This window comes from Myotis daubentonii, chromosome 12, assembly GCF_963259705.1.
Source record: "Myotis daubentonii chromosome 12, mMyoDau2.1, whole genome shotgun sequence".
Lineage (NCBI taxonomy): Eukaryota > Metazoa > Chordata > Mammalia > Chiroptera > Vespertilionidae > Myotis > Myotis daubentonii.
Window position 1 is genome coordinate 20,210,090 of NC_081851.1, and position 24,642 is coordinate 20,234,731.

Here is a 24,642-nt window from a genome sequence, read left to right on the forward strand (position 1 = left end):
GCTTCTGAGATTCATTCATGCTGATGCCTGTGTTAGTAGTTTGTTCTTTTTGTTTTAAACAGTACAGGAGATATTGTGGGATCAGCTCCAGATCACTGCAATAAGGTACATATTGCAACAAAGCAGGTTACATGAATTGTTGGCTTCCCAGTGTATATAAAAGTTATGTTTACACCATACTTTAGTTATCAAGTGTTCAATAGCATTATGTGTAAACAAACAAACAAACAATGTATATACCTCAATTTAAAAATGCTAACCATTATCTGAGCCTGTTGGAAAAAAGGCCAGTAGACTTGCTCAACTGAGGGGTGCCACAAATTTTCAATTTTTTTTTTCTTTTTATAAGATTTAAATATAGCCGAAACCGGTTTGGCTCAGTGGATAGAGCGTCGGCCTGCGGACTGAAGGGTCCCGGGTTCGATTCCGGTCGAGGGCATGTGCCTGGGTTGCGGGCCCATCCCCGGTGGGAGATGTGCAGGAGGCAGCTGATTGATGTTTCTCTCTCATCGATGTTTCTAGCTTTCTATCTCTCTCCCTTCCTCTCTGTGAAAAATCAATAAAATATATTTAAAAAAAAGATTTAAATATATATGAGTGTGTATATATATATATATATATATATATATATATAATTGATTTTAAAGAGGAAAGGAAAGGGAAAGATAGAAACATCAATGATGAGAGAGAATCATTGATTGGCTGCCTCCTGTACCCCCCACACTGGGGATCGAGCCCACAACCTGGCATGTGCCCTTGACCGGAATTGAACCCAGGACCTTTCAGTCCACATGCTGCTCTATCCACTGAGCCAAACCAGCTATACCAGCCAGGGCTTTTTTTTTTTTTTTTTAAATATAAGATTTTTAACTGATTTTTAGAGAGAGAGAGGGACAGAGAAAAACATTGATGTGAGAATGGAACATTGATTGGTTGCCTCCTGAATACTCCCTACCCCTGGGGATTGACCCTGCAACCTGGGCATGTACCCCAACTTGGAATCAAATTAGCAACCCTTCAGTGCATGGGATGAAACCTAACCAACTGAACCCCACCAGCCAGGGCCACATTTTCAATTTGTAAAAAATGCAGTATCGCTTTGGCTAGAGTGACTTGGTTGGAGCATTATCCCATGCGCCAGTAGGTGCTGCATGTGATTCCAGTTCAGGGCACATATTCAGGTTGTGGATTTGATCTCCAGTTAGGATGCTTATGGGAGGCCATCAATTGATGTTTCTCTCTCACATTGATATATCTGTCCATCTCTCTCTTTCTCTCCCCTCCTCTCTTAAAAGAAGTCAGTAAAATTAAAAATACACATAACACAATATCTTCAAAGCACAATAAAGCTAGGTGTTCCGGTATTCCATTGGCTGGATGTATCATAGTGTGTTTACCCATGAGTTAGTTGTTGGACATCTGGGTTGTTTCTAATTTTGGCCTATTATGGATAAAACTTCCTCTAAATATTTGTATATGAATTTTTTTTATGTGTAAATGTACTGTTATTTCTGATGGGTACAGACACTTAGGAATGGGGTTGCTGGGGCATCTGGTGTTTGTTTATTTTATAAGAAGCTGCCAAGCTATTTTCCAAATGACTACACTATTTTACATTCTCATCAGCAGTGTATCAGCATTTCAGTTGCCCCATATTCCTTATTTTTATTTATTTATTTATTTGTTTATTTATTTATTTATTTATTTATTTCTTAAAGTATTACAAAGAGTATTACATAAGTCTTCTTTTTTTCCCCCGCCCTTGACAATCCCTTATCCTCCCCTACCCCCCAGTGTCTTATGTCCATTGGTTATGCTTATATGCATGCATATAAGTCCTTCGGTTGATCTCTTACCCACCCCCCTTCTGCCCTCCCACCCTCCCTGGCTTTCCTGCTGTAGTTTGACAGTCTGTTCGAGGCAGCTCTGCCTCTGTATCTATTTTTGTTCATAAGTTTATAATGGTCTTTATTATCCAGAAATGAGTGAGATCATGTGGTATTTTTCCTTCATTGACTGGCTTATTTCACTTAGCATAATGCTCTCCAGTTCCATCCATGCTGTCGCAAAAATACATTTTTATTGATTTCAGAGAGGAAGGGAGAGAGAGAGACAGATAGAAACATCATTAATGAGAGAGAATCACTGATCAGCTGCATCTTGCCTGCCTCCTACTGGGGATTGAGCTCACAATCCGGGCATGTGCCCTCGACCAGAATTGACCCCAGGACCCTTCAGTCCACAGGCTGAGGCTCTATGCACTGAGCCAAACCGGCTAGGGCTCAGTTGCCCCATATTCTTGACAACACTTGGTATTCTCAGCCTTTTTGTTTGTTTTAGCTATTTTAATAAGTAAGCAGTGGTATCTCATGATTTTTGTTTTGCATTTTCTGCAGGGAGCTTTTATACTAGTAGAATCCAGGTCTATCAATTTCAAACTCAGGAACCTCTTAGAAAGTCATAGAATCATCTTTCTTGGGGTCTCAATGTCTACATCTTTATAAAGGACACAGTAGAAATATCAATCCCATAAGTTGTAATGAAGTTTAATGAAAAAACATATAAAACACTTAGCAAGTATTTATAGTACATGCAATTAAGCAGTGTGAGCTCTAATAATTGGCTAATCTTATGATTATATCTATATATATAAAAGTCTAAGTGATCGTCCAACTGTCCGATCAGTAGCTTTGATGTGCCCTGACCACCAGGGGGCAGATGCTTAACGCAGGAGCTGCTGAGCTGCAGTGACTTGGCAGCTGTGGCTCTTGGGTGACACACCTGGAACCAGAGAGGAGGGATCCCAATTCTGATTCCCGGATGCGTCACCTGAGAACCGCCCTCTTGCAATCCGGGACCCATCAGGGGATGTTTGAGAGCCAGTTTTTGGCCCAATCCCCGCAGACCAGGCCAGGGGACCCCACCAGTGCAAGAATCTGTGCACCGGACCTCTAGTGTATAGATAAATGCAAATGTAATGCCAGGTAGCTGATACAGTGTGTCATAACATTCATCTAAGTGAAGCTATGTAAGATAGCTGGTAAGACCAGGGGGCATTTGAAATGGGGTTTGAAGGATTGGAGATGTGCCCTGTGAAGACGTCAGGAAAGGGCCTTTCCACAGAGGTGCATGCTGGATGGGTGGAGGGGGAGCATGGCATGGGGACATGACTAGGGCATCCCCCTGACTATCCCTGCATGACCTTTTTGCTGTTGCAGATTGTCAAGGAGCAGTGTAATGAATGTGGCCTACCTCTCTGAGTGGTTGCTTTTGTCATTTTATTTTATTTTATTTTTTAAAATAAATCTTTATTCAGATTATTACAGTTGTTCCCCTTTCCCCCCCAATAGCTCCCCTCCACCCAGTTCCCACCCCACCCTCTGCCCTTACCCCCCCCCACCACTGTCCTCATCCATAGGTGTATGCTTTTTGTTGCCGGGTCAAAGGTCATACCCATGGAAAATGTAGCTGTTTCCACCCGCAACGTGTCCCTGTGTTCGGAAAAGTCTCTCACGACTTGTTCACGCTCTACTCAGAAAGAGTACGGAGCCACATAACGGCTTTTTAAAATAATGTGTCCTCTTATGTTTAAAATGAAGATTTCGCTATCAAAAGTGAGGAGAAAGCAACATTACAGCTGCTCTCGCCCCTCTCGCCCTTCGGGTGATAGTTGTGCATGGGGCTGCGTGCTGGCTTGCGGGCTGTCGACGAAGCTGTCTGGGTGGCTCGCGCGGTTCCGCTGGCTTCCCAGGGGCCATCGCAGCCTCTCAGGGGTCGTTGGAGCTTCTCAGGGCCGTCACAGCCTCGCAGGAGCCGGCGCAGCCTCGCAGGGGCCGTCACAGCCTCGCAGGGGCCGTCTCAGCCTCGCAGGGGCCGTCACAGCCTCGCAGGGGCCGTCACAGCCTCGCAGGGGCCGGCGCAGCCTCGCAGGGGCCGTCTCAGCCTCGCAGGGGGTGCCACATCCCACGTTGGGGGTGAAGGTGCAAGACAGAAGCTCCTCTTGCTGTCTCCCCTGCTGCTCCCTTGCGTATCACCAATGCTGGAAGTTTCTGAGAGCAGTCTGCAGGTGCTGGACATCATACTTTATTTTTTATTTTTTTAAAAATATGTTTTATTGATTTTCTACAGAGAGGAAGGGAGAGGGATAGAGAGTTAGAAACATCGATGAGAGAGAGACACTGATCAGCCGCCTCCTGCACGCCCCACACTGGGGATGTGCCTGCAGTCAAGGTACATGCCCTTGACTGGAATCAAACCTGGGACCCTGAGTCCACAGGCCGACGCTCTATCCACTGAGCCAAACCGGTTCTGGCTGGACATCATACTTTAACTGGTCAACACGAAGTTTGGCATTCTGTCTTTTGTTGGGCGGTTCCTTGCTGGACAGAATCTCCAGGCGTTCTAGCTGGCTGAGTATCTGGTATGCTTGCTTGGATTTTGTTTTCTACTAAGTGCACAGACTGCTTGTCTGCTGTCTCCCGGCGTCCCATGTGAGACTGGATCTGGTGGACCTGCTTGTGTGTTTGCTGGTACAGCGGTTCCACGTTGCTGGCCCAGCCGGGTCCGGCTCCGGCTTCCTCCGAACCTGATTCTGCTTCTTGAGTGTGTCCCTTATGGATGCGAGGAGTTGAAATCTGCAGTTTGTTGGGTTCGCTTTTGTCATTTTAAATCATGCTCTGAGTTTAACTGCCTGCCCGGGCATCCTGTGTGTGACCCGACCCAGCTTCCTCATCACAGCTCCCTTGGGGGCCTAAGCCTTTAGTCAGACATCCCCCGAGGGCTCCCTGGCTGCCAGAAGGATGTCTGACTGCAAGCTTAGGCTTGATCCCCCGGGGAGTGGGCCTAAATTGACAGGTGGACATCCCCCAAGGGGTCCTGGACTGCAAATAGGTGTAGGCTGGGCTGAGGGGCCCCCCCTCCCCCCCAAGAGTGCAAAAATTTTTGTGCACCAGGCCTCTAATTTATAATAATTACTGATAGGAGAGGACTTACTATTTCCATTTGGTTACTGATTTTCTGTATGTCTCAGATTTATTTTGTCCCTCATTTCCTCCCTTCTTACCTTCTGTTGTGTTTGTTTATTAATACATTTTTATTGATTAAAGAGAGGTAGGGAGAGGGAGAGAGATAGAAATATCAATGATGAGAGAAAATCATTGATTAGCTGCCTCCTACATGCCCCTTACTGGGGATTGAGCTCGCAACCAGGGCATATGCCCTTGACTGGAATCGAACCTGGGACACTTCAGTCCGCAGGCCAGTGTTCTATCCACTGAGTTAAACCAGCTAGGGGGTCCTTCTCTTGTGTTTAATTGATTTTTTTGGTAGTGATACACTTAACTCCTTTTCATTTCTTTTTGTGTGCATTCTATAGATTTTTTTCTTTTTGGATACTATGGGGATTACATAGTTATAAGAATCTATTTTAAACTGATAATAATTTAACTTTAATGTTGACATTTTTTGTAAATATATTTTATTGATTTTTTACAGAGAGGAAGGGAGAGAGATAGTTAGAAACATCGATGAGAGAGAAACATCGATCAGCTGCCTCCTGCACATCTGCTACTGGGGATGTGCCCGCAACCCAGGTACATGCCCTTGACCGGAATCGAACCTGGGACCTTTCAGTCCGCAAGCTGACGCTCTATCCACTGAGCCAAACCTGTTTCGGCTAATGTTGAAATTTATTTTGTTTTTAAACCCTTAATGTGTACAATGCATTGCATTGAACACTCTACACTTAACCTCATTTTAATCTTTTTATTAGCCTTCTGAAATTCAGGTATTGCTATCTGTATTCTACAAACGAGAAAACCAAAACACAAGGAGAATAATTAATTAGCCTGAAGTTACATAGCTAGGAAGTAGCAAAGTCAGAATTCAGTCCAGGTCTGCTACACCCTCCCATGTTCCACCCAGTACTGTGAACAATCAGCTCACATTTCTTCTGCATTCATCACATCAGGTGGGATGGCCACATGGCTTTGTTAAAACATGTAGCTGACTAGTCTCTTTATTTCCAAAACACATAATCATGCCTTTTTTTTTAAAAAAAATTGATTTCAGAGAAGAAGGGAGAAGGAGAGAGAGATAGAAACAGTAATGATGAGAGAGAATCATTGATTGGTTGTCTCCTGCACACCCCCCACTGGGGATCAAGCCCGAAATCTGGGCATGTGCCCTTGACCGGAATTGAATCTGGGACCCTTCAGTCCGCAGGCCGACGCTCTATCCACTGAGCAAAACTGGCTAGGGCTCATGGCTTTTTAAAAATTTGACATTTAACATGGGTGTATAGCTAAAATAGAAGCATAGCTGTGGCAGCACAGGGTGGAGACTTGAAAGTGTACACATAAAAATGTAAATTATCTGAAGTTTAACGTGACCAACTTTGGGGTGGGAATTTCCCATATAATTGTTGCTTTTTTCCCAATGATGAAACAAAACTTGGAATAGTTCATTAAAGTAATACACACATTTAAAAAACATTGTAGGTTGGAATGTAAGATACTGTTTAATGAATACATTTCTTTTCTTCTTTAATAGTTTACTGCCGGAAACATTAATTGGAAGCATGTCCTACATTCATTTGTTGATATTTTATCGCCAAATTCTTGGAGATGTACTCCTAAAAGACAGGTTGAGCATGCAAAGTGCTGGTAAGGGGGTCTTTGCAATTTCCTTTTGTACAGCAATGCAGCATGCTTTGAGTAAATGTAACCTATGTCAGCCTGTATCTTCTGCGTCCAAAGGTGAGACCACGGTCATGAGAAAAGTAGGGTTGGAAAAAAACACAGAAAGGTGAACACAAGTTTCTAGTCTTATTCTGTTCAGAGCCACTTCACTCCCCTCCTAAAAGCTCTGTTTACGTGGTACAAGACTCATTCCAGAACCCTCTATGTTGTGGATATAGGGGGGGGATGGAGGTTGAGGGGACAGCTTTGAGCTCCTAGAGGTTAAAGTGTTAGAATGTGTTGTCAACAAATCTTGTGACACAGTGATTCTAATTTGAATATATGTTATGTCTGTTGCAGTAAAACATATTGGATAAAGTTTGTGTAAATCCTTTTTGGTCTTTGTATTTCAGATTTAATCAGTAATCCTGTATTGGCCACCTTCCCCAAGCTCTTGGAGCAGCCTGACGTGATGGATGCGCTCAGGGTGGGTAGTATCATGATGGGAATCTGGTGGGTTCTGAAAGCAATCAACACTAATAAAAGAGAAAAATGGTAATTGGCGTACGAGCTACCCTTTTCATTGGCTAATCAGGGCTATATGCAAATTAACTGCCAACTAAGATTGGCAGTTAACTGCCAACAAGATGGCGGCTAATTTGCATATGTAGGCACAATGCAGGGAGGCGAAAGGGAAAGCAGGAAGAAGCCCCTGCCACTGACAGTGATTGGAAACCCAGGGGGGAGCTAAGAGCTGGGGGGCAGGGCAAAGGCGGCCCTGGTGCCGCCTTTGCCCTGCCCCCCAGCCATGATCGGAGAATCAGGTGCCTTTTCCACCCTGGCCAGTGATAGCAGGAAGTAGGGGTGGAGCCAGCGATGGGAGCTGGGCACGGTCGAAGCTGGCAGTCCCAGGAGCTAGGGGTCCCTTGCCTGGGCCTAAAGCGGAGCCCACGATCGTGGGGCTGCTGCAGCTGCGGGTCCCCGCTGCCCAGGCCAGACGCCTCAGCCAGAGGCGTCAGGCCTGGGCAAGGGGCCGATCCTGCGATTGGAGGGTGATGGGGGTCAACGCCTGAGGGCTCCCAGTATGTGAGAGGGGGCAGGCTGGGCTGAGGGACACTCCCCCCCCCACACACCCAGTGCACGAATTTCGTGCACTGGGCCCCTAGTTAAATAATACAACATTAGTGCATTCTGACACCTATTCCTTTTTTTTTTTTTTTGCCCCCTATTTGGATGACATCTCCTGATCTGTGTCCACTTTTTAGCTGACTTGGGCTCATCCTTCCTTTCTTAGCATGAGTGTTACTTATCCAGGCTTCCCAGCACCCAATAAGCAGGTGAAGGGCATGCTATGTACACTGTTGCAATCTCTTGTTTTTTGTTCCTTAACTTAAGATGGCCACTAATTGTGGCCTAAGAGCAAAAATCCAAAATGGTTTGTTATATATATGAACTGAGTTCTCAGGGGAGAGTCAGGGCACACATATCATTTTTTATTTAATTCAACATATACTTTCTGCTGCACGAAATAGCAGCTGGTTGAACCACATGAATTCTTCAATTTTCAGCCATTTTTGACCTTCAAAATGTCAATTTTATAAAGTTCAACTTATCATAACAGGGTCAAAAACATTAGAAGACCTGTATGCCCACAAGGCAGATGTTCAGATACCATGGCATGTGCCACAGGGGAAGCATGACCAGGTCCTTGGAGACTTAATAAGGCAGCAAAGGAGGACCAAGGACTGTTCCATTAAAGAGCTCCTGGGTGAGATGGACCTAGTACACGCTGGGGCCAAGTCCGGTTTTGACATGCTGAGATGGGAGTGAAAGACATTACAGAATAGATCCCAAGATGGCTACAGAATAGATGGAAACTACACTCATCTGCTCCCCACCCCAAACTGGGTTTACAGCTAAATTATAGAGCAGTCAACCTGAATAACCAACTGAAGGCTAGCTAATCTGAAATATTATACCAAGGATTTATAGAAGAAGCCACTTAGAGACTGGCAAGAAGAATGGAGACGTGGAAAGGGCTGGCCCCCACACCCAGGTGCGGCAGTGGCTGAGAAGCTGGAGGGATATTATGGCTACAAAACTTCCTCCCCCCAGTATCATGGCGTCTCAACCCCATGTACAGAGAACACAGAGCATCAGAGATGGGAACAGGAACCCACATAGCATCTGATGGTGAAAATCAGTGGGTCTTCAGTCCACCTGAAAGACCCAGATGCCACCTTCACAGGGATGAGCAATCCTATTGTTAACAGCAGCAGCCTGGGGAGTGCACCACCTGGTCTCTCACTGCTAGTGAGACCACTCTGCCATGCTTGGGTCTTATGGAGGGATCTGCTGGCTGTACCCAGCAATAACTTTTGGGGCCCTCTTTTCCTAGGAAGGCTTTTGGTGAAGATTCAGACAGTGACTAAACTGTGTGACTTTTGGAAGAATGCTGGTCTCACTACCTTGAGCACATAGCCAGCGCCCCTTCCCCACTTGTTGAATCACTGAGCAGGCCTGCTGAGTTCAGTGGTGTAGGGGGACCAGAGTGCTATGCAGAGCTGGGACTTTCAGACCAGTCTCTTGGGGAAACTTTTGTCCAGGAACCAGACAGGTAGATGCTGGGCTGTGTGGCTACTCCTATCTTTCTAGTGATTTCAGTCTCTGCTACCCAGGAAGGGGAAGATGTGCCTGTCCCCTCTCCTATGGACTTCAGGGCACCCTCCCACCCGCCACTGGGAGACTGTTGGGATCAGCCCTGCCAAGTTCTGGATACCCCATCCCATTGGGCTCAGTTCTGTAAGGGGAAGGGAGAGTAGCTCAGAGCTGGGACATTAAAAGTGTAAGCCCCTTGGAGGCTATTGTCCGGGGCTGGGGCAAAGTGCTTAGCTCCCTCCTGTGGGTTGTGCTGGCATCATCCCCATGGGAGACTCCTTTGATATGTCTGCCTGAACCTGAGGCAGCTTAGCTTGCTCCTGCAGAGAGGACGGCTGGCTGCACTGAACCTGAACCTGCAGTGAGCTCCTCCAGGGGGAATTAGAGTTGGAGACTCATACAGAGACTGAGTGGTTTGGCTCTGGAGTAGGGGCCACTTTTTCCTCATTGAGTGCCTGACTGCATGATCCAAGTAGGGACCCATTAGCCCTGTCCTCCCAACCCCAGTTATCCCACCCTACTGAGCTTGCAACCTGTGGAAGGGGATGTGGTTTGTGGCCACCCTGTTGGGCCCACTCAACAGTCATTTTTTGGCAGGTGCTGGAGGAAGACCAGGCAACTTTAGGATGAGCCAGAGTAGCTGACAGGTGGAGGTGGACCTCAGAGAGCCTTGGTCCTTTTACAGATCTGCCACCAGCTCAAACCCGGAGGAAGCCGATCATTATATAGAAATTGACCCCTTCTCCACACACCCAGATCCAGTAGATGCAGCCACAAATAGTGAACAGAGTGGTAGCTCCAGACAGGTTGCCTACAGTCAGTTACACACAACATCTGACAGTGACCTGTACCTAAACCCCACCCAAGTGGACCCAGAACCAACTCAGCCAGTGGTGGGCTGCAGATCAGACCAGAGCTCAACCCTAGTAGCCACACAAGCTGCACACCCAAAGGGGAATTATAGCAAGCACCAGACCCTCCTAGAAACAACTCTGCCTCAAGGGGCAGCCTCTGAACAGTGTCTCATACACAACATCTTGTATAGTCAGCCAGGCTGAAAGATTAACCCTATCTACAAAAGGGTCAACAGCACTCAAGACTCAACTACAACAGGAGGGTGTACATAGCCCACAAAAAAACCCCCAAAACATTTTTGGAGCAAGGAGCTCAGATGATCTAGAAGATTGTGCCATTAAGCACAATGAGACACCATCATCATAAAGCCATCATAACAAGTTTGGCAATCATAGCAGATCTACCTAATGCAGAGAGACAAAATGGAGAGATAAATAAATAGGCCCCAAATGAAAAAATAAGATAAATCCCCAGAAAAATAATTAAATGAAATGGAAGCAACCAAAATACCAGAAGCAGAGTTTAAAACAATGGTTATAAGGATGCTCAAGGACTTTAGGGGGAGAATGGATGATCTCAGTGAGAACTTAAAGAGATAATAAGCAATAAAAAGGACATAGAAACCATAAAAAAAGAACCATTTGGAAATGAAGAATAGAATATCTCAAATGAAGAATACACTAGAAGGAATCCATAGCATATTAGATAAAGCAGAGGATTAAATCACCAATTTAGAGGACAAGATAACAGTAAGCACCCAAGCAGAGCATAAGAAGAAAAAAAACGAAAAAAAAAACAACGAGAGAATTAAAAAAAATGAGGATAGTCTAAGGGACCTCAGGAATATCATCAAGCATAACAACATCCACATTATAGGGGTACCAGAAGGAGAAGAGAGAGAGCAAGGGATAGACATGAAATAATGTTTGAAGAAATAATGACTGAAAACTTTCTTAACCTGGTGGAGGAAAAAATTGTACAAGTTCAGGAAACAAAGAGAGTCCCCATCAAATTCAGGAAACCCTAAGAGACCCAAACCAAGACATATTATAATTAAAGTGGCAAAGGTTAAAGGCAAAGAGAGAATCTTAAAGGCATCAAGAGACAGAAAAGACAAAAAAAAAAAGGCATCAAGAGACAGTTACCTACAAGTGAGCTCCCATAAGGCTGTCAGCTGATTTCTCAACAGAAACACATCAGGCCATGAGAGATTGGCATGAAATATTCAAAGTGATGAAAAGCAGGGACCTGCAACCAAGACTATTATATCCAGCAAGTCTATCATTTAAAATTGAAGGTGAAATAAGGAGCTTCCCAGAAAAAAAATGCTAAAGGAATTCATTACCATTAAACCAGTATTGCAAGAAATGTTAAAGGGCCTACTGTAAGAAGAAAAAATATATATAGAGAGGAACATATGTATAAAGTATAAAATGTAATAAATAAATGCTTATCAATAATAACCTTCAATGTAAACAGATTAAATGCTCCAAAAGACACGGGTAGCTGAAAATGGATAAGAAAACATGACCCATGTATATGCAGTCTATAGGAAACCCACCTCAGAACAAAATAGTCACATAACTGAAAGTGAAAGGATGGGAAAAAATTATTCCATGCAAATGGAAAGGGAAAAAGAAAGCTTGTGTAGCAATATTTATATTTGACAAAATATATTTCCAAACAAGGTAACAACAAGAGACAAAGAATATTACTACATAATACTAAAGGGATTGATCCAACAAGAGGATATAATCCTTGTAAACATGTACACCTAAAATAGGAGCACCTAAATATGTAAAGAAAATCTTGGTGAACATTAAGGGAAAGATTGACAGCAATACAGTCAAAGTAGGGGATTTTAAACACCCCCATTATCATCAATGGATGGATCTTCCAGACAAAAATATAACAACAAGGAAACAGCACACTGGGTCAGGTTGATTTAATGGATATTTACTGAACATTTTATTCCAAAAGCAGAATATACTTTCTTCTCAAGTACCCATGCAACATTCTCAAAGATCACATGTTAGGACACAAAATAAGTCTCTACAAGTTCAAGAAGATTGAAATCATATCAAGCATCTTTTCAGATCACAATGGTATGAAACTAGAAATTAATTACAATAAAAAACCTGAAAAACATTCAAACACATGTAGGCTGAATAGTATGTTATTAAACAATGACTGGGTTAACAGTGAGATCAGGGAAGAAATAAAAAATTACGTGGAATCAAATGGAAATGAGCACACAACAACCCAAAACCAATGGGACACAGTGAAAGCAGTCCTGAGAGGAAAGCTCAGGATTAAGGCCTACCCCAAGAAACAAGAAAAATCTCAAACAATTTAACCCTATATATTTTTTTTTTTTCACGGTTGAGAAAACCTACTTTATTTATTTATTTATTTATTTATTTATTGCTTAAAGTATTACAAAGGGTATTACATATGTATCCATTTTATCCCCCCGCCCTAGACAGTCCCCTAGCCTCCCCTATCACCCAGTGTCTTATGTCCATTGGTTATGCTTATATGCATGCAGACAAGTCCTTTAGTTGATCTCTTACCCCCCTACCTCCTGCCCCCCAACCCTCCCCGGCCTTCCCGCTGCAGTTTGACAATCTGTTTGAGGCAGCTCTGCCTCTGTATCTATTATTGTTCAAAAGTTTATAATGGTCTCTATTGTCCATGAATGAGTGAGATCATGTGGTATTTTTCCTTTATTGACTGGCTTATTTCACTTAGCATAATGCTCTCCAGTTCCATCCATGCTGTTGCAAATGGTAAGAGTTCCTTCCTTTTTACAGCAGCATAGTATTCCATCGTGTAGATGTACCACAGTTTTCTAATCTATTCATCTACTGATGGGCACTTAGGCTGTTTCCAGATCTTAGCTATGGTGAATTGTGCTGCTATGAACAGAGCGGTGCATATATCCTTTCTGATTGGTGTTTCTGGTTTCTTGGGATATATTCCTAGAAGTGGGATCACAGGGTCAAATGGGAGTTCCATTTTCAGTGTTTTGAGGAAACTCCATACTGTCTTCCATAGTGGCTGCACCAGTCTGCATTCCCACCAGCAGTGCACAAGTGTTCCTTTTTCTCCACATTTTCTCCAGCACTTGTCGTTTGTTGATTTGTTGATGATAGCCAGTCTGACAGGTATGAGATGGTACCTCATTGTTGTTTTGATTTGCATCTCTCGGATGATTAGTGACCTTGAGCATGTTTTCATATGTCTCTTGGCTTTCTGAATGTCCTCTTTTGAAAGGTGTCTATTTAGGTCCTTTGCCTATTTTTTGATTGGATTGTTTATCTTCCTTTTGTTAAGTTGTATGAGTTCCCTATAAATTTTGGAGATTAGGCCCTTATCAGATATGACATTGGCAAATATGTTTTCCCACACAGTGGGTTTTCTCATTGTTTTGTTGATGGTTTCTTTTTCTGTGCAGAAGCTTTTTATTTTGATGTAGTCACATTTGTTCATTTTCTCTTTAGTTTCAAGCGCCTTAGGAGCTGTATCAGAGAAGAAATTGCTTCGGCATATGTCTGAGATTTTGTTGCCTTTGGATTCTTCTAGAATTTGTATGGTTTCCTGTCGTACATTTAAGTCCTTTATCCATTTTGAGTTTATTTTTGTGTATGGTGTAAGTTGGTGGTCTAGTTTCATTTTCTTGCATATATCTGTCCAATTTTCCCAACACCATTTATTGAAGAGACTATCTTGGCTCCATTGTATGTTCTTGCCTCCTTTGTCAAATATTAATTGAGCATATTGGTACGGGCCAATTTCTGGGCTCTCTATTCTATTCCATTGATCTATATGCCTATTCTTGTGCCAGTACCAGGCAGTTTTGAGAACAGTGGCTTTGTAATACATCTTGATGTCTGGTATTGAGATCCCACCTACTTTGTTCTTTTTCAGGATTGCTGCAGCTATTCAGGGTCTTTCTTTGTTCCAGGTGAATTTTTGGAGAGTTCGATCTAGATCTATGAAGTATGCCCTTGGTATTTTAATGGGAAGTGCGTTGAATTTATAGATTGCTTTGGGTAGTATGGACATTTTAATGATGTTGATTCTACCAATCCATGAACACGGTATGTTCTTCCATCTGTTTATGGCTTCCTCTATATCTTTTTTCAACGTCCTGTAGTTTTCTGAGTAGAGGTCTTTTACCTCTTTAGTTAAGTTTATTCCTAGGTAGCTTAATTTTTTTGGTGCGATTGTAAACGGGATTGTTTTTATAATCTCTCTTTCTGAAAGTTCACTATTGGTGTATAGAAATGCCTCAGATTTCTTGGGGTTAATTTTGTATCCTGCTACATTGCCAAATTCGTGTATTAAGTCTAGTAGCTTTTTGATGGAGTCTCTAGGGTTTTGTATGTATAATATCATGTCGTCAGCAAATAAGGACAGTTTTACTTCCTCTTTACCAATTTTGTTGCCTTTTATTTCTTCTTGCCTAATTACAATGGCTAACACTTCCAGTACTATGTTGAGCAGGAGTGGAGAGAGGGGGCATCCCTGTCTTGTTCCTGTTCTTAGGGGAAATGGTGTTAGTTTTTGTCCATTGAGTATGATGTTGGCTGTGGGCCTGTCATATATGGCTTTTATTATGTTGAGGTATGATCCTTCTACTCCTGCCTTTACTGAGAGTTTTTATCAAAAATGGGTGTTGAATTTTGTCAAATGTTTTTTCTGCATCAATTGATATGACCATGTGGTTTTTTTTCTTTCAATTTGTTTATGTGTTTATTAATTTGAGGCTATTGTACCATCCTTGCTTTCCTGGGATAAATCCTACTTGGTCCTGGTGTATGATCTTTCTGATGTACTGCTGGATCCGATGCGCTAAGATTTTGGCATCTATGTTCATGAGGGATATTGGCCTGTAATTCTCTTTCATCGTGTTGTCTTTACCTGGTTTTGGTATTAGGGTGATACTGGCTTCATATAATGAGCTTGGAAGTGTTCCTTCCTCTTGATTTTTCTGTAGTAGTCTGAGGAGGATAGGTTTTAGTTCTTCCTTGAATGTTTGGTAAAACTCCCCTGTGAAGCCGTCTGGTCCTGGGCTTTTGTTTGATGGAAGGTTTTTGATGACTGCTTCAATTTCTTCCATAGTTATTGGCCTATTGAGATTTTTAGATTCTCCTGATTGAGTTTTGGAATGTTGTATTTTTCTGGGAATTTGTCCATTTCCTCCAGGTTGTCTAGTTTGTTGGAGTAGAGCTGTCCATAGTATTTTTTAACAATCATTTGAATTTCTGTGGGGTCTGTTGTTATTTCGCCTCTATCGTTTCTGATTTTGTTTATTTGGGTCCTCTCTCTTTGCTTCTTGGTGAGTCTGGCTAGAGGTTTGTCAATCTTGTTGATCCTTTCAAAGAACCAGCTCTTGGTTTCATTGATTTTCTGTATTGTTTTTTTGGTCTCTATGTCATTTATTTCTGCTCTAATCTTTATTATCTCCTTCCTTCTGCTCACTCTGGGGTTTTCTTGTTGCTCTCTTTCTAATTCTTTGAGTTGTAGAGTTAGATGATTTACTACCATTTTTTCTTGTTTTTTGAGATAGGCCTGTAGAGCTATAAACTTCCCTCTCAGGACTGCTTTCATTGTGTCCCATAGGTTTTGGATTGTTGTGTTTTCATTGTCATTAGTTTCCAGGATGTTTTTAATTTCTTCTTTGATCTCATTGGTAACCCAATCAATATTTAATAACATGCTATTCAGCTTCCAGGTGTTTGAGAATTTTGGGTTGTTTTTATTGTAGTTTATTTCTAGTATTATGCCATCGTGGTCTGCGAAGATGCTTTTTATGATTTCAATCTTCTTGAATTTGGGGATACTTTGCTTGTGACCCAATATGTGGTCTATTTTTGAAGATGCACCATGAGCACCTGAGAAGAACGTATATTCCCTGGCTTTGGGGTGAAGTGTTCTGAAGATGTCTATTAAGTCCATCTGATCTAGTGAGTCATTTAGGATTGCTGTATCTTTGCTGATTGTTTGTCTATAGGATTTATCCAGTGCTGTCAATGGTGTATTAAAGTCCCCTACTATGATTGTATTGTTGTCGATCTCTCCTTTGATATCTTCCAGGAGTTTTTTTATGAATTTGGGTGCTCCTACATTGGGTGCATATATGTTTACCAGGGTTATATCTTCTTGTTGTATTGATCCCTTTAGTATTATGAAGTGGCCTTCCTTATCTCTTGTTAAGGCCTTCACTTTGAGGTCTATTTTGTCCGATATAAGTATTGCTACCCCAGCTTTCTTTTCCTTTCCATTTGCCTGAAAGATATTTTTCCATCCTTTCACTTCCAGTCTGTGTGAGTCCCTTCTAATGAGGTGGGTTTCTTGTAGACAGCAGATGTATGGGTCATGTTTTTTTATCCATTCAGCCACTCGATGTCTTTTGGTTGGAGCATTTAGTCCGTTTACGTTTAAAGTTATTATTGAGAGGTACTTGTTTGTAGCCGTTTCTTTTTGTGTGTGTGTGTGGCTGTTTTCTTTCTGAGCTTTTTATTTCTTCTTTTTATACCAGTCTCTTTAGCATTCCTTGCATTGCTGGCTTGGTGGTGACAAACTCCCTTAGTCTTTTTTTGTCTGTGAAGCTTCTTATTTCCCCTTCAAGTTTGAATGATAGCCTTGCTGGATAGAGTATTCTTGGATTCAGTCCTTTGCTTTGCATCACTTTGTAAATTTCAGTCCATTCTTTTCTGGCCTGATGTGTTTCTGTTGAGAAGTCATTTGACAGTCTAATGGGGAATCCCTTGTATGTAACTTTCCGTCTCTCTCTTGCAGCCTGTAAGATTCTCTCTTTGTCCTGAACATTTGCCATGGTGATTATGATGTGTCTTGGTGTGGGTCTTTTCGGGTTCACCTTGTTTGGGACTCTCTGGGCTTGTGTGACTTTTTTCTTCCCCACCTCAGGAAAGTTTTCTGATATTATTTCTTCAAGTAGGTTTTCTAATCCTTGTTCATCCTTCTGTTGTTCTGGTACTCCTATTATTCGTATGTTGTTTCGTTTCATGTTGTCCCAAAGCTCCCTTAGGCTCTCCTCCTGTCTTTTAATTTCTTTCTCCAATTGCAGTACATTTTGGGTGTGTTTTGCTTCCTTGTCTTCTAATTCACTAATTCGGTCCTCCGCTTCTCCTAGTCTACTGTTGATACTTTCAATGGAGTTTTTCATTGCAGCTATATCACTCTTTATTTCTTCTTGGGTCTTACTTAAGTTGTTGATTTTTTCATCTGTTTCTTCTAGCTTCTTCCATATGTTATTGATTTTTTCATCTGTTTCTTCTAGCTTCTCCCATATGTTATCGATTTTTTCATCTGTTTCTTCTTGCTTCTTGCAGAGGTTGTCGATTTTTTCCTCCATCCGGTTTATGCACTCTAGGACCCTTATTCTGAATTCTTTATCTGTCATGTTGCATGCCTCTGTATTACTTAGCTGCTTTTCTGGAGAGTCCTCCTTCTCTTTCCTTTGGGGGTTTCTTTGTCTACCCATGTTTGATCTCACTGACATATCTAGATGTTGAGTCGTTCAGTGGTTGCTCCCTGGGTGGCAGTGACTCCTTGGTCTGTGGTTGCTCTTCGGGCGGTTGCGGTAGCTGCTGCTCTTCGGTTGGCAGCAGCTCCTCTGGTGGGTGCTGTTCACAGCTGTGGTGGCTCTTCTGGCTGGTGGGGCGAGGTTTCACGTACAGCTGCTGTTCCTCAGCAGAGGATGTGGTGCTCAGGAGGTTGCTGTTGCTTGGATCTGCTGCATTGATTTAAAGGCACAAAATACAACACAACAAGGCACCACGTACCAGGCACTATACACAAATATATTCACGATATTAATAACTCCAAATAAAGGTGACCACCTGAATTAAGAGAATTAGGGGATAAGGAAGAAGGAAGAGAAAAAGATAAAAGAAAAAAAAGAAAAGAAAAGTAGGGACCAAAAAAAGGAGTGCAAAAATGAAATCGGGAAAAAGGAGGGGGGAAAATAAAAGCGAGAAAAGAAAAGAAGAAAAAAAAAAGAGCGAAAAGAGAGAATGAAGTGGAAGAGGGGAAGAGACTTTTTATATGAGGAGAATACTCCTATAGAACAGCCATTAATCCCAACAAATTCCAACAACAGCTCCCTGGATATGAATGCAAACTAGAAACAACCAATAATATAACAATGAAAATAGAATGGAGAACACTAATCCCAAAATAAAATAAAGAGAAAATAAAATGGCACTTTAAAAAATGGTAAAATGGTAGCAGTAATAATACTGGTTAAAAAATAAGAAGGTAGTAATTAAAAGGGTAAAATCAGGTGATGGAAAAAGAAAAAAAAAAAAGAACAGAAAAAAAAAATTAAAAAAAATTGATTTCTTAGTTAAAAAGTGAAAAAAGAAAAAAAAAATGCAGTAGTGAAGGTCCTTCGGTTCTTCTATTCTTCAGTGTGGCTCGCCTTAGACCTTCCAGGTATTCAGGAGAGTGTTGAGTTTCCCTGCGATATACTGTTCCTCTGTGTTGTGAACCACAGTCCTTATTTTAAAGCAGGTCGCATTTATTTCCCAGACTGCCTTATTTTGTGTTTAGCAAAGAGTCCGTTTGTGGGTCAGCCTCTGGGTGGCAGTGTTCTGGGGTTGGCCTCAGGGGCTATAGGGCCTCTCTTTCCAGTGGAAGTTCACTGCCCAGAGCTGACTGCGTAATAGTTAGTTACCGGCGCTATGTTGTTGCTGGGATTGAAAATCCCTCTATAGGCCAGACCCTGTTAACTCCCAGGGACTGATAAGGTTATTTTAATCCTTGATCTCCTACAGGGTGGAATCTGGGTGTGGCTGTGCTCCTTGCCTGGGGGCCGGGGGGAGGAGCCTCACTCTCTGGAGAGAGTGGCTGCCCCAGTCTTGGGCTCAGGGGTGTCTCAGCACTCAATTCGCTGCCACCTCTCCCGGCTCCCCCTCTCTCCCCAGTCTCTCCCCAGATTCCACTCCTCCGCACACTCTCCCTCTCTTCAGCACAGGTGAGTGTCTGTATCCGAAATGTCCCATGAACAGGATTCAGTGAAAACAGACAAACAAACGCCGGCCGCGGAAACGGGGAAGGCTTGGTTTCTGTAAGCTTCTTCTCTTACCGGGACTGTATGGTCAGGTCAGCTCTTCAGGCTGCCCCCTTTAGGCTCAGTCCTCCGTGGTCACAGAACCCAGCTCTCAATTTCCCTGGCGGCGCCAGGAATCCCGCGGTTCTCCTTTCCTCCGTCAGGGGCTGTGCCTGTCCCAGGGGACGCGGCTGTCTGCCACGCGGTCTCCCTCCGACTCTCTGGGCTCAGAGGTCTGGCAAACTTTCCTGCCCAAATCCCTGGTTTTTTTTACCTTTCCAGGGGAGTTCTGCTCTTCCCGGCTGCAAACCCTCTCACCAGCTGAGCAATTTCGCCAATTCGGTGTGGGTGTTACTAGTTTCAGCTGTTCATTCCATTTGCTCCGGGACACGACCTGGGACGTGTCTGCCTATATCGCCGCCATCTTGGTTCTCGAGAAAACCCTTTAACCCTATATTTAAAAGAGCTATAAAAAGAACAACAAACAAAGCCCAGAGTAAGTAGAAGGAAGGAAATAATAATGATCAGAGTGGAAATAAATCACATAGAGACTATAAAAAAAATACAAAAGATTAATGAAACCAGGAGCTGATTCTTTGAAAAGATAAACAAGGTTGACAAACCTTTAACCAGATTCATCAAGAAAAAAAGAGGACCCAAATCCAAATGAAAGAGAAGTAACAACTGACATTACATAAATACAAAGGACTGTAAGAAAATACTATGAACAACTGTATACCAACAAATTGGTCAACCTGGGCGAAATGGATAAATTCCTAGAGACATACAATCTTCCAAAACTGAATTAGGAAGAATCAGAAAACCTGAATAGACCAATACCAACTAATGAAATTGAAGCAGTAAAACAAACAAACAAAAAAACTCTCAGCAAACAAAAGTTCTGGACAGGATGGCTTCATAGGTGACTTTTACCAAACATTCAAAGAACTAATACGTATCCTTCTCAAACTATTCCCAAAAATTCAAGGGGAAAAGACAAGCTCATCTTATGAGGCCAGCATTATCCTAATTCCAAAGCCAGATAAAGACACTATAAAGAAATAAAATTATAGGCCAATATGCCTGATGAATACAGATGCTAGATTCTTCAACAAAATATTATCAAACCAGGTCCAGCAATACATTACAAAGGTCATACTCCGGCCGTGAGTCTACAGTTGCTGAGTGCCGTTCCCGTTAAGTCAGATTCCTTACAGAGTTTGTGACGTGTGAGCCCCTTACTGTTAACTGAGCCAGGTTCAGTTTGTTGTTGGCGCTTTGATGATGATGGTGGCTCCTGGTCTGGTTAGTGACGCGCTCTGGCCTCCAAGGGTCCTCTTCAAACTCTCTGGCCCCAGGCGCAGCCACCAGCAGTGGAGGAGCACGGCCCCTAAGGCAGTTCTGGGAGGAACTGTGAGCATCTGGGGGTGGCTCCTGCCAGCGAGGGTCCTGCAGAGGGAAGGGGGGGGGGGCGCGCACCTCTGTGGTCTCGGTGGGGAGCTTCTTTGTTTCATGGACACTCTTCTCTTGGTGCCACATGTCATGTTCACCCCAGGGCCTCCCCATTGGGGAAGGTCAATGCATCCACGGAAACCATGAACTCAGGCGCCAGCGGGAGGGTACCTGCCAACAGGCACCACGTGAGGCCCAGGAGCAAGCAGCTAGAGCCTGGGCACCCCCTCGGGTACAGTGTGCTGAGCTGGCACCAGAGGATTCGATCCCGACCTCTGTAGGGCTCCCTGAACTCTGGGTTTTTATTTCTGTAAAAGAGCGTGGTGAAGCCTCCTGGGCAGGTGGAAATATTGACTTGCAAGGCTGTCCTGCATTTGTGTCCCGTGACCATCGTCATCTTCCAGGCAGACTGTAGACAAGTGTGGTATCGGCAGTTTTCTATGTCTCTACCGGCTCACCTGCAAAGCTTGCTCATGTTTTATTGTTCAGGTGCAGTGTCTGTGCAGTTTGAATGTGTGTGTTCGCGCTTCACTGATTCTGATCGTAAATTAGTTTAACGTGTAAGAAGCACGGGCTTCTGGGGCGTCCCTCCCCGCCTGGCCGGTCTGGCTCCGTGGTTAGAAGCAGGCGCCCTCAGAAGTTCTTACGGTGGCGGTCCTGACAGGGTTCCCAACCCAGTCCACCAGCTTAATTACAGTGAACTTGCAGGCGTGTGGCAAAGACTTGTGAACCCTCAGATTAATATATCATTTGTTTCCTTTTCAGAGTTCATGGGCTGAGAAAGAAAGTACATTAAAAAGATCGGAGAAGGTAATGTGCTTTTCCACTTGCACTTAATATCTGCAGTGTCATTGCTCCCACATTCTAACATGGGCTCTTTTTTTAGCTAAAATAACCATAGTCATTCTCCTCTCACTCTCTTAAATGGTGTCATTATGCTTGTAAAGACACGTTCCAGGAGTGTCTGGGTGCCGATTCCTAACGTGAACCGACGCTGGATTGAGAGTCATTTCAGGTCACTGAGTGTCGTTTAGTTGAGGGGAGATTTTAAATCAAAGCTCCCAAATTTCTCTTATTTTTAAAAAATTCCTCCTGCTCCAAGTGTATAACAGGTAAGGAGAAGGAAAAGGAAAATCGGCTGAGCCATGTCAGACATTGGAGAACACAGGTGTGGCCCGTTGCCACAGAAGCATGGTCATCACACACCAGCAGCACCATCCCGGTCAGTGAGCAACACCCTGACTGCTCCACTCCAGGGTCCAGTAGACGGTCCTGGACAGGGCCACATGGTCGGTACTTTTGGCTTTGCGGGCCCTATGTTCTCTGTCACAGTGACTCAGCTTTGCCATTGTAACATCTGAGTGTGGCTGCTTCTATAAAACTTGGTTTATAAAAAGTAGCAGGGGCTACATGGACCCATGGGCCATAGTGTTTGGACTTCTAAAGCCTTAATTATCTACAAACTAAAAACCCTAAACATTAAAAAAAGTATCCATATTGTATCCTTATTTGACCTTTGCCAGAATTGGCAGTTTAAAAAATATATTTTTTTATTGACTTCAGAGAGGAAGGGAGAGAGAGAGAGAGAAACAATAAGAGAATTATCCATTGGCAGCCTCCTGCATGTCCCACACTGGGGAATGAGCTCAAAACCCAGGCATGTGCCTGGCTGAGAATCGAACTGTGACCTCCTGGTTCACGGGTTGACACTCAACCCCTGAGTCATGGGCAGGGCTAGAAGTGGAGGCTTAATGCTATTCTGGTGTAGCCATGGACAAGGTGTTGGCCTGTGAAACTGCCCTGCGCACAGGGTGTGCTTGGAGGGCACATCTCTGTGCAGACTCCGCAGTGTGCGGACGCCTCCACCTTCCGAGTGCCCTGCCCTGTGATTCCCACCCAGCCTGTCCGGTGGGGCCGAATGGCAGTGTCTACATTGCAGTCCTCTTGTGGTGGGGAGAGTCCGACAGCGGGTCCTTACTGCTGGGGCCCTTTCTCTGGGTTTCATGCTTGTGGCCCTTCCCTTGGACACGTAATCGTCGGATGTGCTGTGATGGGATTAAGGGGCACAGCTGGCTTCACGGTGTGCTTTCGTTGTATTTACTTGGACCCACACCCTTGTCACCAGAATTAGACTTCAGCGCCCATTCTCCTTGGTGGGAAGTGAGACCTCAGTGGCCTTAGCAGAGCCCCGGTCTCGAGGAGTCGCCCGCAGCCCCTCTGCTCCACGTGATTCGGTGACTCCTTTCCACTGAGGGGCTGCTTCCTGCTGCGTCCCTGGTGCAGAGCCGCTGGCCGACCCACCAGGCACCGTGCACCTCCGCCCGCCTGCAATGGCTTTTAGTCAGCAGAGCTCATAGAATCTAACGCTTAGTGATGCGGATCCACTCACAGTGACTTGTGGTGTTTTCCCAGAGAGACACAGAGTTCCTGAAGGCTGCGTTTCTCCTAGTTTACCACGACTGCGCGGTGCCCCTCCTCCACTCCACACTCCTGCCCCCGTCCAGGTGGGCAGAAGAAGAGGCCGAGGCCGCGCGGTGGAAAGTCATCGCGGACTTCCTGAAGCAAAACCGAGACAACCAGGGCGCCCTCCCAGCTCTGCTGTCACCAGAGGGTGTCCATGAGCCTTTCGACATTTCAGAGCAGACCTACGACTTCCTGGGTGAGATGAGACAGAAAGCAGCCTGACTGGTGGCCCGCGGCCCTCCGGGCCCACCGTGCTGCCCACCATAAAGTGCAGCCAGAAGTAACCGTCCCGTCGAACTTAGCTTTACTCGTCCTTGTGTGGACCACATTCTGTAAGAAATACCCATCTGGTCATGTGAATCTTTTAATAAATAAGTTTTTATAAGGAGTACTGTTATACCTAATTTTAAATTTCTTCAAAAACCAACTAACAATGTAAGTTGACTGTATTTATAGATGTGTATAAAAGCAAGATTTTTAACAAAAGCTGAATTACGATTATTTCAGGAAAGTGACTGTACAACCCAGCGGATGGCAGGAGATATGTCCAGGTCATATGTCTTCTAAGAGTCAGAATATAGAAATGTATGATTATTGCTAATAAAATTGATGTTGTGAAATGAAGGGGAAATCAGCACAACCTATTTGAGAAAGTTGTGTTGTTAACCACTTCACTCAGCCTAATATTTGAATGTGATTTATCCTAATTAGATGTAAGAAAGGAGCTAGTTGTGTCTTTTCATGTCCATTTAATAGGTGCTCCTTCAAAAAACAAAGTTCAGGTATTGGGGAGTGAGCCAGCCCAGCTGTCCGGGCAGGGGTTCTGAACTGTAAGGAGGGGCCCACTCCCCCCAACCTCCTGGCCATGCCCTGTCCATCGGGTCTGGGTGCGGGACGAGGGGACGCATGTGCCAAAGAGCAGGTACAGCCTCTGTCCTCATGGTTTCATGGTCTCAGGTGAGATGCGGGCAGAGCTCACAGGAGCCAGCTGAGGTGTAGAACGCACCACAGAGGGCAGCGGAGCAGGTTTGAGCCTGAACCTGCAGCCCCTGGGGCCTGCGTGAAAGGGGCGGAGCTGGGAGTCCCGGCTGAGGCTGTCTGTCTGTCTGTCCGCAGCCACCCTGGAGGCCCTGTGCGTGGCCGGCTCAGCTTCCTCCGCGGTGAATGTCCGAGGGTCCAGAGGAGGTCCAGCCGGCTGTGCCCTGGCGGGTGGGGTTGCTCCCTCACAACAGCGTCCGCTGCAGCACAGCTTCCTGCGCCCGGGAGTCTGAGCTGCTCGCTCCCCTGTTGGGCATGTGCCCAGAGCACCTGATGCCCTGGCACAGCGCCAGGCAGGGGCGCGGGGAGGGGGTGGGTGGCGGGGACAGGCTCCCGTCCTCTCAGCGCCCCAGGTGGACGGATCCCACAGATGAACTGCGGAGAAAGGAGCCAGAGGGCAGGTGCCGACTGCAGGGC

At 44.4% G+C, this 24,642-nt stretch overlaps 1 protein-coding gene across 3 annotated transcripts in view; it reads left to right on the forward strand.

The window, feature by feature from the left end:
• The window catches only part of NPHP1 (nephrocystin 1), a 97,903-nt gene extending 74,328 nt beyond the window's left edge, over positions 1 to 23,575 (forward strand). For all 3 annotated transcript variants that reach the window (XM_059659102.1, XM_059659103.1, XM_059659101.1), the window contains exons 17-20: positions 6,550 to 6,662; positions 7,091 to 7,164; positions 21,490 to 21,534; positions 23,137 to 23,575. In XM_059659102.1, the coding sequence (XP_059515085.1) occupies positions 6,550 to 6,662; positions 7,091 to 7,164; positions 21,490 to 21,534; positions 23,137 to 23,409 (505 nt within the window). In that variant the 3' untranslated portion in view covers positions 23,410 to 23,575. The remainder of the gene's footprint in view (positions 1 to 6,549; positions 6,663 to 7,090; positions 7,165 to 21,489; positions 21,535 to 23,136) is intronic.
• Positions 23,576 to 24,642: the final 1,067 nt, after the last annotated feature.